We start from the raw sequence: 17,602 nt of genomic DNA, 5'->3' as shown, positions 1-17,602 counted from the left end.
CTGATTCTCTAATATGCAGGATGTGACACTGATGGTTTGTCCTTCTGAAAGGTTCTCCAATCTCCATAAAGAAACTGAGGAACACATTCGTCATGCATGAATGGATGTTGTCTTATACTTAGAGCCTTGTCTGGAAAAGACAGATATCAGACATGCAGGTAAATCAGCAAGCAGACAAAGATTAATTCAGTGCTGAAGAAGTTTTCTTTTCTCCATTTACATTTCTGGGCCTTGACACAGTTCTACCTTCCAGGTGTATAGGCAGACTTCTTGACCTCGTGGTTTAGTTTTCTCTCATGCACAATCATCTTCAACTCTGTTGTCTGTCGACAAATATATGCTCTCTTATTTATTCACTAAATAAATCAATTCAGTCCTAAAAAAAAGAAAAAAAGTCTACCTGATTTAGGAAATATGAAGGAAAAACTTGATTTAAAAGAGAGAAAATTGTTAAATTCTTCTGTAGTGTCTGAAGAACTTTTGAGACAAAAGCCACAATTTAGGTCATCTGACCTGCTCTTTGATTACACGATGAAATGTGTCAAAAGCAAGAATACAACATCTGTTCAGATGGAAACTTACAGCACTGCATTTTAAACACACACAAATAATTTTATTATGAAATTTAGGAATCCCCTGCTGTACAACATGAAGGATGTGCATGACCTAAAATCTACACATTTACACTATCTTTTCATTTATGACCCAAAGGGTCATATTTAAGGGTCATGCTTTCACTATTTACTAAACACAAACATGGCCACTGAGATCGTTACGCAAAACAGCTTAGTCAACTGACACAGATTCTGGTAAACTGAGCCAGAGCTGTGCTGAAAACTGAGTAGGCATTCACAATTGTCCCTGCGAGACGACGAGCACAGTTCACCCTGTGCTGCAGTATTAATCAACTGGAACATCAGGGCTGTCATTCTGCTACTATGGGGTTACTTAATCTGCACTGTTTTGACTATCAGGTGAAAAGTGACCTGAGAAAAATTCAGCCTCTATGTCATTTGGTTTTAAACGTGGTTCCTGATTACAGATTCACTTAGAGAATCTAACGGAAATGATTAAAATTAATCTCTGGCTGCAACATTGTGACTGCTGTGTTGTGAGTTAACACCAGCGATCTTAATCCTCCACTTACCGCCCAACCCTGTGCCCTACAGTGTGTTGAGGACAACTGTCACGCTGCTGCGACAGACAGGGCGGCAGACCGCTGATGTAAACAGATACAACACAAACACAGCAAAGAATAAAGATTTAATCTGCTGAGTTTTACATGATAGGTGGTCAATTAACCATCAATATCATTAAAATGTTTAAATGACTACATGAAAGTTGTAGTGGAATTTATTTATCAAAGATCACACACTGAGTGAGAATCAAACAAAGTATTTAATTAAGAGCTGTACAGACAATGAGAATCACACAGTCAAAGAAGCTTTGGCTGCACGAGTCTGGGGAGGTACATGTGTGCTTGGTTAATATAGTCAGAGCATGAGCTGATAACATCGAGGTTGAAGGTCATTGTAGTAAACCCCTCATGGCCTGGTACAAGGAAGAAAAGAAAAAGGGGAAGGGGAGCTCACTAAATCCTTATCTGGGTACACATTCTCCTCCCTGAGTAAAACATAAGCCAAAGCTTAAGTGTAGTCTACAGGTTATGTGTAAATTTTCCATTACAATCCACCCCTTTGATTAAAATGCAACATATTAATCACACATAAAGAGAAAATTTACTCAAAAAACTCCAAACCACCAGCATCATCATATGGAGAAGTATCCGCTGGAACATAATAAAGAAAATAGAAAGTGAACGGTCTGTTAAGCACACACTTGAAGAGAGGAAGGACACAGCAAAATACAATCAGAACACAGAAGAAAAAAGACAAGAACCACTAGTAAGCCAGTCCCAGAAATTCCACCCCTTAGAGGGTAAATTAACATTGTTGCAGCCGTACAGAGTGTCCCAGAGATCAGTAAGGGCATCATGGATCACAGACAAGTTAACAGATGTATCAGGGACAAAGGTACAACACTGATCTCCAATCAGAGCACAAGTGCCACCATGTGTAGCTAAAAAAAATCAAGAGCCATCCTGTTTTATAGAGACATTATTCTCAAAGCCTAAACTTCGTTTTGCAGCAAACTAAGAAACTAAACATTTCAAAAAGGTGCAAGTGTGTGGAAGAGTTTGTATTTATTGTATTTAATTTGGATTAAAATTAGTACTGCCCCCTATAGGGATCAGAATCAAGAGTAAATATTCATAAACACGAAAATACTGAACACAGCAATTTACTCGTCGATACGACACAAAAAACTACAAAAAGGTACATAAAGTAAAAATAATAAATAAAAAAGAAAAAGCAGGTATTAGAGAGAAACATTTGCCTTCTCTAGAAAATACAGAAAGAACTGTTACGCTCCTTTTATGATGACATAAGGCACAGGAGCTATTTTCTGTGGCCTATTTTCTAGATTTGCTGAAATTATTACATGAATAAATAAATAAAGGGAGGAATTACAAATGGATTAAGGATTTGTGAAGCACCCTCAAGACACAGGTGTTTAAACCAAGAACACATGAAACATGCCAGACATTAAGCTCCAGGAAGAGGATATGAAGGCAGCCAAGAAACAGCTGACGTGACACTGTGCCCAGCCGTTGAGAAAGATTTGGTAAAGCTCAGAATGATTTTAGCAGTAACTTGTGAAACACTGGATTTTTTTTTTTTAAATAAATAAACCCGAGAAATACAGATATAGTAAACAAGCATAAAGAACAGGTAGTTCAGAGAGAACAATATCAGATTTACCCTTAATATAAATTTACACACTTAAAACCCTTGGATCAATAATGATCTTTGAATATTGATCATAGATGTTAAGGTCTACTATTATTCTTTAACATATAAATTACAGTAAATGAGCAGTAATTTAAATAGAGCCTCTGCATAAACCTGTACAAAACCTATTTAAGGTTAATATGCGTGCTCAAAAAAAAAAAAAAAAAAAAAAAAAAAAAAAAGTAAAACCAGGAAGAATATTTTACAAAAAGCAAGAAAGGCTTTTGTAGGCAATAGTTTGTGTACACAGAGGGCAGGTTTAATCACAGCTCAGTTTTATGGAAACAAAATGTCTACAGTATCTGCACAATTTCATGTTCAACACTTTACAAAATGTACAGTCATTACACTGAAAGCATGTTTAAAGATAAAATATGCACATGTACATTTATACAAAAAAGGGGTATTTTAATACATATGGTGAAGGTATAAATCTAAGTTTGTATGGAAGGGAGTTTATTTTATTGACAAAGGAAATTCAGATTTCACAGTTCTGTCTGATGCCTCCTTCTGTTCACTCTATCTCAGTGAAGCGTGCGAACATGGCCTTACGAACAGCGTCCTTGTAGGTATCAGATGGTGAGAGTTCATATTGGCTTCCTTTAATACCCAATCCTGAGCCTTTTGTCCTTAATGAAGCCTTTGGGGAGAAGTGAAGACGTTTATTAGAAGAGACAGATTGGACAGTGGTGCCCCTCAGGTAACAGCATTAATTGCTTTAAAAGAACGCTGAACACGCTGACTGGTAGAGTCCATCTGTTAGAGAAGCTGGTATATGTACATTAACGATTTTTCTACAAATGATGTTAAAGTTCTGTAACTGTTTGCTTACCGAGATGGGAGTTGTGATACCCTGTTGGTGGCGACCCAGACCTTTGCCCTCCTGCCAGCCCATTGCTTGCAACATCTTGTTTCCAATATTATCGCTAGTTAGGCCGTCTTTTGTGGGTTGCTCATAATTTCTATTGATGGTAAACAGCAAGTTAAAAACATAAAGAAGCCCACAACTACCATGTGGTCTGCAATGAGATTTAACTTTTAACTCTTACACAACTGGGGTTGGAGGCTGATAAAATTTCTTCTTTGGTGCAGGTGGTTCAGGAATACCATATTTCTCCCTTCTTTCTGCAGCTCTGTCTCTGTATTTCAGCTGCAGAGATGAGCATGAAATGTTATTTAACATATCCCCAATATAAAAACACAGATATTTTTTAATACTTGAGCCATACCTCAGACTCCTTCCTCTCCAGCTCCTCCAGCTCAGCTTCTGTGAGCCTTGATCTTCTCTGAATTTCCAAGTTTTGCTAAAAAGAAAGCAATTTTAATAGCAAATCAAGAAAAATTAAATCATATGACATCCACATTTTGGAATACAGAGAACTTGGACATATTGTACCTGCTCTCTATTTAGTATTGAGGCTTTACGTGTTGAACAGATGGCAGAAAGCAGAATATTCATAGCTACTTGCACATTGAACGCCGGCTGTTTTATATCCTCACCTTGTGGAGGTCAGAGAGCTGCTGATGACGCAGCAGAGCCTCTTTGGTGGGGAACTGTCTGCGACACAGCATGCAAACCATCTTCTTCCAGTCAGTTATTTTTTCTTCCTCGTCTGCTGCCCTTTCCATGCTGCCCTCCTCTGGGTCACTTTCTCCATTATATGCAGCGAACGCTTCACTCTGTAACATGAACATTAATTAAAGCAGTGTGAGGGGGATTTTCTCATATTGACTGTGAAAAAGTTAAATTTCTGCACAGGGATTACCAACCTTAGCTGAAATCTCTGGCTCTATGAGTTTGTATTGTTCAGCCAGAAGTAAAGGCATCTCAAAACCTCCAATCTGCACAAACAACACATTTAGTTTAAAAAATAATTAATTGTACACAATTAAAATGGCATTCCTTTTAACAAATAAATAAAGACAGCTTTTCTGTATTTGATCAATAAAAATCACTGAGTTGTTTCCCTGTTTTTTCTCAGTGCAATCAGTGTTTCTCAATCCAGGTCCTCGGGACCCACTGCCCTGCATGGGTTAGAGCAGGGGTGCCCAAGTTCGGTCCTTGAGATCTACCATCCTGCAACTTTTAGATGCAACCCTTCTCCAACACGCTTGAATCAGATGTCATCTGCATGTCATTCAGCTCTGCAGAGGCCTGGTAACGAGCCAGTCATTTGATTCAGGTGTGTTGGAGAAGGGTTGCATCTAAAGGTTTCAGGATGATCGATCTCGAGAACCGAACCTGGGCACCCCTGGGTTAGAAGTAACCCAACTTGAACATACCGGAATTAAATGAATGGTTCATTAAGAGGCTTGAAAATAACTTGACAATGAAGTTCATTAATCTGAATGAGGCGGGTTGGAGTAGGAACACATTTAAAACATGCAGGGGAGTGGGTCCTGATGTCCTGGATTGAGAAACACTGATTTATGCACGGCAAATCATGTTTGTGTGTATTACACTACCTTCTTCTCAAACAGAGAGAAAGCTGCATCTGCAGCTGCAGACTCTTTCCTGTCTTCCTCCTTAGAAAGTCCTGAGCCTTGGAAGTTGCTCTTCAAACTTTCTTTTTGCTTGTTCAAGCTTTTTGCCCAGCGTTCCATGTCCTTCGCAATCTTTAGTTTAACATACAAATGAAGATCATTTTCATGTAAAAGGTGAAGTGGTGTAAACGAACACACACACAACTTAAAGCAGCATTTACCTGCTGTGCAGATTTATTCTTGGGCTTCTCTTTTTTCTCTTTGGGCTCTTTGTTGCTTGTAGAGGCTGTGGTTGAGGACCCAGGCACAGTGTTAGCTGTGGACTCTGTGCTTGAGTTGGATTCGCCTGGAGCGGGGACATACGTCTGTTTCTCGCTGTCCCAGTACAGGTACTGCTGAGTCTCACAATTATAGAAGTACTATTGATAATAAGGAGAAGAAAAATGATATAAAACTGTTTTAAATAAAAGTAATAAACAGATGTGTGTTTGGAAGCACGTTTTCTACAGTAGATACAGCAAGACCAAACTGTACATACTTGGCTGTTGGGATCATAGTAAAGGCCAGTCTGTGGATCGTAATAGTAACCTGAAGACTCATCATACTGGTATGTGGATGTGTCGGGGACAGCTACTAATAAAGAAAAGAAGCCATATGTCAACGAAAATCTTTTGATAAATTACATGAAATTAGTTCAAGTTAAATATACTTATTGACAATAACAAAGAAGTAACATTCATTAACTTATCTGACCTGTTGTGGTGGCAGTTGTTTCAGCACTGGCTGTTGCTGCAACAGTGGAAGATGCAGGTGTTATGAGAGAGGTGGTGCAAACACCAGCTGCCTGTTGTAGGGCCAATTGTTGCTGCACTACTTGATGTGTCTGAAAGGAAAGGAGAGAAATACGTATCAGTAATTATATTTTACATGCACAATACACAAACAATAATTAAACAGATGAGTGTCAGTTTGCAAAACAGACATGCCAGATTTATGCATCAGCTACCTGTATGGCAGACTGGCTGATAATGACAGGTTGGTAGGTGTGAGCTGCTTGGGATATGACCACACCTGCAGCTGCAGGGATCAAAGTTTTCATTACTGGAGCCGCTGCGGACAGATTAACAAATCATGTTAGAAAGTCAGTAATTTCAGCACTTGGTATATCTGAACAACTGGCACCCCTAATTACCTCCAAGCAATCCATCACCAATTACTGGAGGTAATCCTTCAGGCTGCTGCGGCCATGCTTGATAGGCTGCTCCCTAAATCAAATAAAATGATTGACATTAGATATAAACATTGTGAGTATATTTTCTTTATCCCCAAGTCATTGTTGTGAGGAAGAAGGCTAAAACCTGACCTGTGGCTGCTGTGCATATCCATCAGGAAGAGAAGCACTGGCACCTGAACTTTGATGTAACTAAGCAGATAAAAAACAGAAATTTGACAAAACTCATTAAGTATTAAATACAACAAGGTATTAACCAGTAAAAGTTACTAATTTATTTCTAAAGAGATAAAGAGTTTTAGCAGATATGTTCCTGTTTGGCAACAGACAACCACACTGACAGGTCAATGAAAAGAAAGCCAATAAGAATAAAAACCAGGCATTTTAAATAATGGGTGGAATAAATTACACTTAATATTGTGAAAGATCTCATATTTGATACTAATAATTCTCTCATCTTACAACCATTTGGCACAACCCGCTACCCGTTCTTTTGTTTTATCAGAACAATAACCCGTGTCAGTCAGAGTATTTTCAGTGCATCACATAGATTTTTTTATAGAAATAAACTAAAGTAAAAGTCTGGTACCTGACTAGAGGACCACTGAGCAGCAGCAATGGCTGTACTGGCCACAGACAAAGCGCTGGCTCTGATCCCATCAGACTGAACCGCATCTCTGGAGAGGATAGAAAATTCAAATTTACCTTGAAAATGTTTAACTTTGGCAGCCTGCATGTGAAGAGAAGCTAAGTAGTTGGAATTATTCATTTAAATGTTTGGGTTAGTGCACTCATTTTATTCTAGGTAAATAAAAAAACTATGTGTGCAAATTGGCAGAGTAGATCCACAATAGGCCATCTGTTCTGTATGCTGCACACAGAAAGCTGTATCAAACAGTGTGTGTGATGACTCACTTTCTTGCACTCTTTGCATAATCCACTCCAACTGTTTTCCCATCCAGTTTTAGAGGTGGCTGAAGGCTCTGGAGAATGGTGAGCAGCTGAGAAGCCTCCTATGAAAGACATGAAGGCACTTTGTTAAATACATGCTGGAACCCACCAACTACTTCACAACTAGAGTGCAGAAACATACCAAGGGTGATGATAGCTGGACAAAAGCAAAACCTCTGTTGTGTCCCGTCTGTTTGTCCTTAATGAGGCGGACGTTGCTACTGGACAGGTTGGCATATGGTGCCAATACGCTCAGGATTCCATCCACAGTAGAGAGGGGTGCAATGTTCCTCAAAATAATTGCTGCGAACAAAAATAGGGATTCGTTAAATGTAGAATGTGTGTGGATAGACTAAAATATTCGGGAAGCATGTAGCAAATGACACTCACTGTCTCCACTGAACTCTGCTGGCTGTTGAGACTCCACGTTTAGAGCATTTCCTCCAGAAGATTCTCCTACACTCACCATTAAAAAGGAGAAATATCAGCCACCAACCAGCTGCTAAGATGATTCAAGAAAACTTTTTTTAACCAGGAAAGGAACTCACCAGTTTTTCCTGCCCCGCATCTGTAACACTTCACCCTTTTTCGAAAATTGTACAGACCACACTGTAACAACCAAGGAATATATTAATTATGAAAAAAAAAAAACAGAGAACACAAATACTGAGCTGACGGTGTAAGCAGCCATTGTACTCACTGCATTGCAAAGCCAGTTTTCAAACTTCTGTCTTCTGTTGCTGTAGTGTACTGCGATGCTTTTCCCCTGGATCACCAGCTTGTTCTGTGAAGTCAAAATCCACCAGTCATATCAAGATCTGACAAGACTGAAGCAAAGTGGCTGGTAAGGTCCTGCCACTACCCCATCTAATGGGTGAAGGCAGCTGGAACGGGTGGAAACAGTGGCTAGGTTTACACTTGCTGCTTAGGTGGAGTGTCTCAGGGGAGTAAAAGGGAACAGAGACAGAAAAAGAAGTTCAGATGGGAAGATTCAGCTCTGAGTGTGAGGAAATTAATTTATACAAATGTTTCTATGTGTTTGGGACCGGAGTGCTGCCAGCTCGTCTGTCTCACTCCAGTCTTCGGTTGTTAAATGGAGATGAGAAACTACCCACGTGGCTGAGCTGGAGCAGAATGTGATATGAAACAGCAGGGCAGCCAGTGCTAAACAAGGCCACATGGGCTTTTCTGTGAACAGGAAGGGTATTCTTCATAAGTTGAGGCAAAATGCTAAATTAGCTTAAAGCAACATTATGCTAACCTGACATGCCAGATGGCTTGTTACCCAAAACCATCTGGGAAGCCGTTGCTTGAAAGTGTTTTAGTAAAAACGAGCAAGTACGTTCAAAATACCACTTGGAAGATTTTTGATGATTGGATGAACAGTTTGTATTTGACTGTGTATCACCGATCAACAGATCAGAAAATACATAGAGCAGCTACGGTATTTGGTAAATCAAACTCTTGCTGAAGCCAGGTGTGAGAAGACAGAAAAAATTTTTTTTATTCCACTTAGAAAATCCTTCAATGCCCTCATGTGCTCTTTTCCTATAACTGCAACTTTAAGTATCTGCATGAGGTTAATATCGCTGTTTTCAAACATGCTCAAAATCTTCAAATGTTATAGGGATGTCATGAAACAAGGTGACTGCAAATATGAGTAAAATCTATGAACATCAGCAGGTGAAATAATCTAAGAAAGCCACAATAAATGTTCAGCAGCATTTGCTACCATGGAGCGAGTCGATGGAGAGTGTGTGCAGCAAGCTGGTGAGAGTTACTGCTCAATTTTCCATTCTACTATTTTCCACTCGCCATTTTGTATCCACTCAGATATGAATGGTATTGATATTAACACATCAGGTAGCTTCCCTTGCTATTTTTGAAGATGTGTGTACAAAAAAAAAAAAAAAAAAAAACCATAGCGACTTCCACATTGTACTTTTGCATCACACTTTGCTTCCTTCCTGCATTCTAGAGATACACTGCAGGACTTCTCTCACATTTCCAGCTAATTTCCAGCCCTAAGAGTTCTTCTACAGAACAAAATCTCCCACTGTGAGGAGCCTGTGTGAAGTCTGGAAAAAGGTCAGACCAAACTGTGTCCACAATCTCCTTCATATAGTGTTCATGTTTAAAAACAACTTTTGAGCCACTATTGACTGTCCTCAAGCCTAAAACTATAACTCACTGTTACAACTATGGAACTATGCCTCATCTAGAAACACATCCATCAGACATGATGAACTCAGTTTTGATCTAAAAAAAATCTCAAAAATACACTGCCTTGTACAGTAAAAACACTACGCAACCATTCCTCAAAATTAACAACTAGTTTTGACAGAACACTGATTTGTGGTGAATTGTGTTGTTTTCCCTCAATGCTGAGAGACCAAAGAGGAAGTTGACCTAGAGGGACAGAGCAGGAGGCCCGAAAAGAGTTAACAAACAGACTTGCAGGACAGAACTTTAAGTTTGAGGTTGGAAAACAAGTTATTAAGCTCTTGATGTTGGATCTGGAAGTAATATTAATGTGTTTACTGAGTTTGCAAAACTGTTGACAAGAATTGGATCATAAGCCAAGTCAGCTAGTTTCAAGAGAGATTACCACAGACGCTGTTGTTGCTGCTGTTCAGCAAGTTACATAGTGTTGCTTTAAGATCCTAAATATATTTCTGCGTAGTGTCTAACCAGATATCTGTAGCAAACTAAAAGGATTCATTGCATTTCAAAGGGCAGAAATCCTACAAAGTGGTGTTGCATTTCACATCCTGGATTAAACTAAGTAAATGACAGACTGATTTTGACTAAAGTATCTGCTGTATACTGCTATAGAAAGAAACTAACCAAGTGTGTGACATCAAAGATATTTATCTCTGATGTCATGGCCATGTGTAAAGAAGAAACTCTAAGATAAACAGATTTAACTCTTTGTTTTCATTGTCATAGTACTGGTTAATTGGCGTCTGATCTCCAAGATAAATTCTAGACTTGGTGATTGTTGAAGCAACCTGATTGGTCTCCATCCATCGGGTAGAATCTTGCAAGTGATAAAACTCCACGAAGGCGAAACCTCGGCTTATACCTAGAGACAGCATTCAAATATAGACGGGAGGTGTGTTAGTTAGAATGCTTTGGTGCAACATTCAAACTTACAATGGGCTTGTATAGTCCAGTTCATAGTAAAACGGAGGTGGGGGGAAGGGTGCTTACAAGGTCAAGGGGATGGTGGTGGAATTTTATTTTTACCAAAGCATGTCATGATACAAGATACAGTTACCATCTTACCTGATCATCAAACCAGACTTAGTATGTGGCACAAATCATCTTCCATCAGTTTAATATGGGACTTTTTTCCCCAAGACAATAAAGGATGCAAGGTGGGTTTTAAGAGCATGAAAGTGAATGACAGACACTCTTCTAAACAGTAACACTCACCCGTCCTTTTCTTCATCAATCGAATGTCTACAGGCTGGGGACCCTGGAGCTGCTCGAGTGCCATTCGAATCTAGGTGGAAAAAACAAAGAAATAAAAAAAGATTAAAGTCACTGCTGTTCTCTCTCACCCTTTTTCTGACAGTTAAATAAAAATCTGACAAAATAGCACAAACAGATATGAAACAAGCAGATACTACCCTTGAACTTAAGGATTTTTTTTTTTTTTTTTGCTGTCATTATAAACTGTATAGGTTGAGTGTTCCTTGGCTTACTGAACTGCTGATTTCAGTGACATTTTGATTCATTGCAGGTTGGCAGATAGATTTGAACTATGGGAAAAGAACCCATTTCCACCTGTAACATTTCCAAAAGATTTGCAATTGTTTTTAATTATGAAAAAAGTGGTTGATATGCTGATTTAGTAACAACAATCAGTAAAAGTTAATCTTTATTCCACTATAAACATTTGAGGCATCTGTTGGACGTGAGAAATGATATGCTCACAAAATGAATAGATTTTGCCAAGCAATTTCCACGTACAAAGACAGTAAGCAAACATGGCCATATGATTAGCAATTAAACTCTTTAAAAAAATGTATGTGCTAAGGCACAAATAAACATTACAGCATCTCTAAACAAGTCCACACAACCTGTCATGAGGATTGCAGGTTGGATTTTAAGTCAAAGTCCTCATTTTGCCAAATTTGAATATGTAAATATATACAGATGCAGGACAAACAGGGTGAAGCAAAGTTTTTATGTTTTTATGATCCTATGTCACTGACCAAAATCTACTCACATTTTTTTTATTAAATAGTAGTCTGTTTAGTTTGCCTTTAATAATTTAATAAGCATGGATAACAAGTGAAATCTTACATCCTCCTCTGTGACATTAGAAGAAAGACCTCTTAGCATAATAGTCTTGCTCTCCTCCTCTTGCTCCATTTTGCAGTCCTGCTCTGGATAATCTCCGTCATATTCATCGTCAGATCTGTCACTGTTGTGTCGCTTCCGGCCCCTCTGTCATGTAGTCCAAAAAATTATGCTGTTATTCTCAAATGAATAAACCAAAATGTACTATCTTCTGTCAAAATTAGAGATCTCCTTATTCGCATACCTCTGGGCTTTCTCGATCTCTGTGTTCATCACAGCACTCCTTCTGTCTATCATCTACCAAACGTCGATCATACTCCCTCTCCATATCTCGGTTTCGTTTGCCGTACCACTCCGGATCCTCTCTCCTCCCATCTGAACCATATCTGCCACTACGTTCACCACGACCAGGCCTTGAAAAGAAAACAAAAAATGCCACTGACAAATTATACATTTACATATATATGTACACACACACACAGCACAGATTAGGTGTACCTTACCGTCTATCAGTTCCCATAGTTCAATGCCGATATGAAACTGTGGAAATGTCAATCTACAGAGAGAGACATGGAAAAAACTGATTTAGAAACAAAATTCTGGAAGCTGTAATTTGATGCAAGTCGGCGCAGTTAAAATAGAGCCCTTTTTATTCATGTAGCCGGCATAACAAAGCGAGTTGATGCTTAAAACCTACCGTGGAATTTGATTCGACGTTATATAACACAAATTACGATTATAATTACCCACAAGTCATCTGTTCTATGAGCAGACAGCGGTTTTTAGCGACCGTTCAGCCCCACACAGCCAAGCCTTGCTAACACTAGCTAGCTTTATATTTAATGGCGTCGGTTTATGGATACCAACGGAATAAGCGACGTTATGTAAATTAATACGCATACTTCCCGAAATAAGTATATATAATCCTGTAGTTTTAAATGTTACATACCGTTTTAATGACACAAATTGCTAATGATTACGACGACCTTTCACAGGGAAACTTCCCGATTCCTGCAGAGCTTTCTTCGATACCTGCGTTAGCATACAAGATAAGTGTTCGTTACCGCCCCCTACTGATTAGGATGGTTTACAAATATAACAGGTCTGAACTGTTTAGCTCCATATTAAATAAGATAGATAGATAGATAGATAGATAGATAGATAGATAGATAGATAGATAGATAGATAGATAGATAGATAGATAGATAGATAGATAGATAGATAATAATAATAATAATAATAATAATAATAATAATAATAATAATACAATAATAATAATAATAAACTGTCAAATAATACAATTCACTCTCTGTTAAGAGAAACATCTTTTGAGGGCTAAGTGACACCCACGTTTTTCAAAATTATGTTAAATTTGGATTCTTAGGACATTTGGCGTTGTCAAGTTTGTTTCCTGAGTAGCCAAAAATGATTAACTTACAGCTCATGGATGTCGGCTTCATTCATTCATTCATTCATTCATTTCCCTAGAGTCCAGCGTTAACTCTTGACTGTTTTTTAACAGACGGCAGGTACTATGGAGCACAGTTTCAGACAGTCAACTTGGACCACCTCCTCCATCACCACGTGGTGGCGCTGCAGTGGCCACCCGTGCGTTGCGGATGAACTGCAGAAGCAGAAATCTCCTCTCATCCCTATAGCCAACACATCGCTATGGCCGTGGATGCGAACTGTTAATGATAGTTTAAGTTGTTTAATTACCTCTTCCAGTGCATGAATTGTGGCTTTTTCGGGCAGAGAGACGCTGTATGTGGTGGTCGCTTCGTAGGGACGACTCACCAGTTCTGAACTACTGTGATCCGGACATCAGGAAGAAGGTAGCCAGCTAGCTAACATTGACATTAGCGCTAGCGTCAGCCTTTTTTTTGTAGCAGTTTCATACATGATTCCCAATGCTTTTCCCAATGTGTTTATACGTTAGGTAAGGGGATTTTATGTTATTGAACGACAAATGTTGGATTGATCTCTATGGTTAACAGGTCGTTTACGACGTTGGCTAGCATGCAGGAAGCACTAACAGCACAATGAGCCCATCTCTATGAGTAACGTCAGCCACAGCATGACATAGAGCTTTATAACCTGCTCACCTCCAACAATAACCACCTTAGGCATGATTTAGCACCTCTATCTGAGACGAAACAAAACCAAGGTTTCCGCTTCTTTTCTATTAAATTTGGTGTTTTTGATTATTTAGTTACTCCATCACTCGGAATGGCTGAGCCGGAGCTTCTGCTGGACTCAAACATCAGACTTTGGGTAGTGTTGCCCATCGTCTTCATCACCTTTCTTGTGGGTGTGATTCGACATTATGTATCAATTCTTCTCCAAAGTGACAAAAAGCTGACATTAGAACAAGTTTCTGACAGGTATGTCATCTGTATTTTTTTTATTTATTTATTTGTAATTACACTTCAATGACACCTGCATCTCATATGATTATGTATTGTTCGTCTCCAAATCTAGCCAGGTGCTTATTCGGAGCAGAATTCTGAGAGAAAATGGAAAATACATTCCCAAACAGGTAGGAAATCCCACTGTCAACACTAACTGTAAGATGTACACCATAAGCTCCAAACTACTGATCTTTTGGTCATTTCATAATAATTCACTTAACCTGTCAATCATGGCATTTTTCTTTTTTTTTTTTTTTGTTGTTTGTTTGTTTGTTTGTTTTTTAAAGAAAATAAAGGAAATTCTGTCAGTCAAATTAAATCATCCAGGCACAGAACACTGTGAAAAATGTACTATTTTAGAAAATTATAAAATGAGTTTGTAACATCTATATTTTTTTTATATAAATATGAATATTTAGATTTTTGCATAAAAAAAGTGACAAAATATTTTATGTTGAACCAAAATATTTTTGAAAATGATAGCACTGTAACGATATCACACAATAAAAACTCATTTGCAAAAAAGTTAGAATAAAGGTGGAAATTATTATTTTTAATTATTGAGGATTCCCCATATTGGTGGAAAATTATTTATTGCTATTGAGCTGTGAATAAATGGCAACTATTACTTGGTTGCTAGGTATTTTGGATGTTTGGCACAGCTCAGCCCATAAAAAAAAGTCTTAATGTTTGGAGAGAATCATAACTATGGCTCATTTTACTATCAAAACTTAGTTTTGAAATATGAAAAACTATGAAAGTATTTGCATTTGAATTCATTTGAATTGATTTTTTTTTCTCCAACAAAATTCAAGAAATGAACTGGGATGGTCGGGTGAATTGGCATGTGATGTTGGTGATATTTGTCATATTTGTGTAGAAAAATGTTACTCAAGATCTTTCTGTGTTTTAGTCTTTTTTGATGAGGAAGTTTTACTTCAATAATCAAGAGGATGGATTTTTTAAGAAGACCAAACGAAAGGTTGTCCCACCCTCTCCCATGACAGGTACAGCTTTTTATTTACAATACAGAATGATGCTGTCATTTAGGCATCCAATTATTGAAACATATTAATATATTATTCAAAATTAAGTTAAAGTTGATCAGCTCAATTACTTTGCAAGGCCAAGTGACATTATATTATTAAATCACACTGTCTAGAACAAGACTCACAGGAACAGATGTTCTCTAGTTACAAAAGAATCCTGACAATTAGACAAACACTGTCATAGCACAGAAAACTCATTTTTGTATTTGTTGGTAATTAGCTGCTGGCTACGTGTTTTCACAGATCCCAGCATGCTGACAGACATGATGAAAGGTAATGTCACCAATGTGCTTCCAATGATCCTCATCGGCGGCTGGATCAACTGGACTTTTTCCGGATTTGTAACAAGTAATGATCTTACTGCATTACAGATTACTGACTTACTGTTGTTCACTATCACACAGTGCAATAAAACTTTAGTTTTACTTTCTGGATTTTTAGGATAGTGTGGCAATTTTACATTGTATTTATTATTTTTATTTTTTATCTTTTTTTATACAGCAAAGGTTCCCTTCCCTCTCACGCTGCGTTTTAAGCCCATGCTGCAGCAAGGAATAGAGCTGCTGTCTTTGGATGCCTCCTGGTAAACTGATGAAATATTTGTTGTCATGGACTGTTGTAGTGATTTTACATTATTCTAAAAAATATTTAAGCCAGTGTGTGACCATCCTAATTATTATTTTTTTTATTCTTTTTTATTTATTATCCAGGGTGAGCTCAGCATCATGGTATTTCCTGAATGTTTTTGGACTTCGAAGCATGTACTCATTAATTTTAGGGCAAGATAATGGTAAGTTTAATCAACTGAAGATCACAACGTCTTGTAAAAGGGCTCATTATTTTTACAACGCTGCATGCTCATTGTTGTCACTATGTGATTCAGGTGCAGACCAGTCAAGGATCATGCAAGAGCAGATGAGTGGTGCTGCCATGGCTATGCCTGCAGATACAAATAAAGCTTTCAAAGTATGTTCGATATTGGCATGACAAGCTGCAGAGAAATGTGAGGGCTTCACTCCTTTTAATCTGATCTTTGCAATTGATTTCAGGCTGAGTGGGAGGCACTAGAACTTACTGACCACCAGTGGGCGCTGGAGAGTGTGGAAGAGGATCTGATGAGCAGGGAGCTGGACTTTGATGGCATGTTCAGCAAGGAGCTGCCCAGCGGCATTTTCTAATGACCTAATCACTACTACTTGGAGCCTTCTGTTTAAAATTTTGTCATCGCAGGGATTTCTTTTTTTTTTTGTTTTTACAAAAAAAAAAAAAAAAAAAAAACAGGGAGATGAGACATATTTCACCATGTTATGCAAAGTTTACAAATTTGTGGTCATCATCCATTCACATGTATTCATCTTTCCATTCCTGTCCATAGAAAATCAAAATAAGTTGAATACACAGGCATGGCTGCTGTCTCGTACATGTTAGAATCTTTTGCTTTGCTGTTTCATCCTTGAGATAAAGACACATTGTACTGAAGTGACAATTTGTTAATTGAAATGCATTATTAGCTTGCAAATGTAGGCCATCATACTATTAGGTAAATTAATTAAAACTTCCTAGTGCTCCTCTTTTATGTACAGCTAGTTTAGCTGTTCCTTTTTTTAAAAATGTAACGTTGAAACAGTAGAACACAAAACCATTGTACAGGTGTGAATTATATGTATTTAATTAAACTCTTAACACTCTTTAATAGAATTTGATCATTCCAGTTTCAGATCAGAGGTAGATCCATTGTCTGTGTTTGCCTCCATAAGGTGGCAGACCATGGACCAGAAGAGGTCACATTTGTGTGGTTAAAATATTAAGTTTTCAAGTATATAGACTGTTTTGTAATGTAATTCACTTGTGTTTTGTACAGCATAAAGTCAGTTTTTATTAAAATCTGGTTTTATCTGTTGCTGTGTACACAAGCAAATATATATATATATATATGAACTTTTTTATGTGACAAACATTTATTTAACTTGAACTGAATTTATATAGCCATAGACAGAAATTTCTATAGCCATAATGTTTCCATTATTATAATAAATGAGTAAATAAAAAACAAGCTCTTGGCTTTAGGAAAGATAAAAAAAATATCCTCATATTCAGGTATTAGACTGGATTTAACAGCTGTCGGGTTTTCAATTTGTTCCCTGCTTGCAAATCTTTACAATATGTTTATCAAGAACAATCTATGATCTCTGTGATTGATAACATCAATGGAAGAGTCTGTTAAAAGATCATTTATTCTTATGTGAGCATTTGAGTGACAATGGTTGTTAATTAGGCCGAAAGAATGCATTTAGGTCTTGATGTTTTAAAACT

At 37.8% G+C, this 17,602-nt stretch overlaps 2 protein-coding genes across 4 annotated transcripts; one reads left to right on the top strand and one right to left on the bottom strand.

Annotated features, from left to right (window-relative positions):
* Positions 1 to 3,089: 3,089 nt before the first annotated feature.
* Positions 3,090 to 12,874, bottom strand: LOC121636556 (RNA-binding protein 5-like). 3 transcript variants are annotated; one of them, XM_041980129.1, is made up of 25 exons: positions 12,779 to 12,874; positions 12,333 to 12,385; positions 12,074 to 12,242; positions 11,833 to 11,976; positions 10,957 to 11,026; positions 10,530 to 10,603; positions 8,219 to 8,302; positions 8,067 to 8,127; positions 7,909 to 7,974; positions 7,661 to 7,821; positions 7,483 to 7,580; positions 7,157 to 7,244; positions 6,700 to 6,759; positions 6,529 to 6,601; positions 6,343 to 6,446; positions 6,090 to 6,219; positions 5,875 to 5,969; positions 5,558 to 5,755; positions 5,319 to 5,468; positions 4,623 to 4,694; positions 4,353 to 4,532; positions 4,082 to 4,156; positions 3,902 to 4,002; positions 3,685 to 3,814; positions 3,090 to 3,492 (listed from the first exon to the last, which is right to left on the bottom strand). In XM_041980129.1, the coding sequence occupies exons 2-25, from the start codon at positions 12,347 to 12,349 to the stop codon at positions 3,367 to 3,369; spliced, it is 2,526 nt and encodes an 841-aa protein (XP_041836063.1). In that variant the 5' UTR covers positions 12,350 to 12,385; positions 12,779 to 12,874; the 3' UTR covers positions 3,090 to 3,366. The 3 variants fall into 3 exon arrangements, with proteins under 3 accessions (XP_041836063.1, XP_041836065.1, XP_041836064.1); XM_041980131.1 differs by having other exon boundaries at positions 5,875 to 5,966; XM_041980130.1 differs by lacking the exon at positions 12,779 to 12,874 and adding an exon at positions 12,527 to 12,549.
* Positions 12,875 to 13,300: 426 nt separating this feature from the next.
* emc3 (ER membrane protein complex subunit 3) lies at positions 13,301 to 17,169 on the top strand. Its single transcript, XM_041981493.1, has 9 exons — positions 13,301 to 13,664; positions 14,042 to 14,213; positions 14,311 to 14,368; positions 15,154 to 15,247; positions 15,533 to 15,637; positions 15,791 to 15,872; positions 16,000 to 16,079; positions 16,173 to 16,255; positions 16,339 to 17,169. Exons 2-9 carry the CDS (start codon positions 14,059 to 14,061, stop codon positions 16,465 to 16,467), a joined length of 786 nt encoding a protein of 261 aa, XP_041837427.1. The 5' UTR covers positions 13,301 to 13,664; positions 14,042 to 14,058; the 3' UTR covers positions 16,468 to 17,169.
* Positions 17,170 to 17,602: the final 433 nt, after the last annotated feature.

Source organism: Melanotaenia boesemani, chromosome 3 (genome assembly GCF_017639745.1).
Source record: "Melanotaenia boesemani isolate fMelBoe1 chromosome 3, fMelBoe1.pri, whole genome shotgun sequence".
NCBI lineage: Eukaryota > Metazoa > Chordata > Actinopteri > Atheriniformes > Melanotaeniidae > Melanotaenia > Melanotaenia boesemani.
This window is presented reverse-complemented; position numbering and strand designations above follow the sequence as displayed.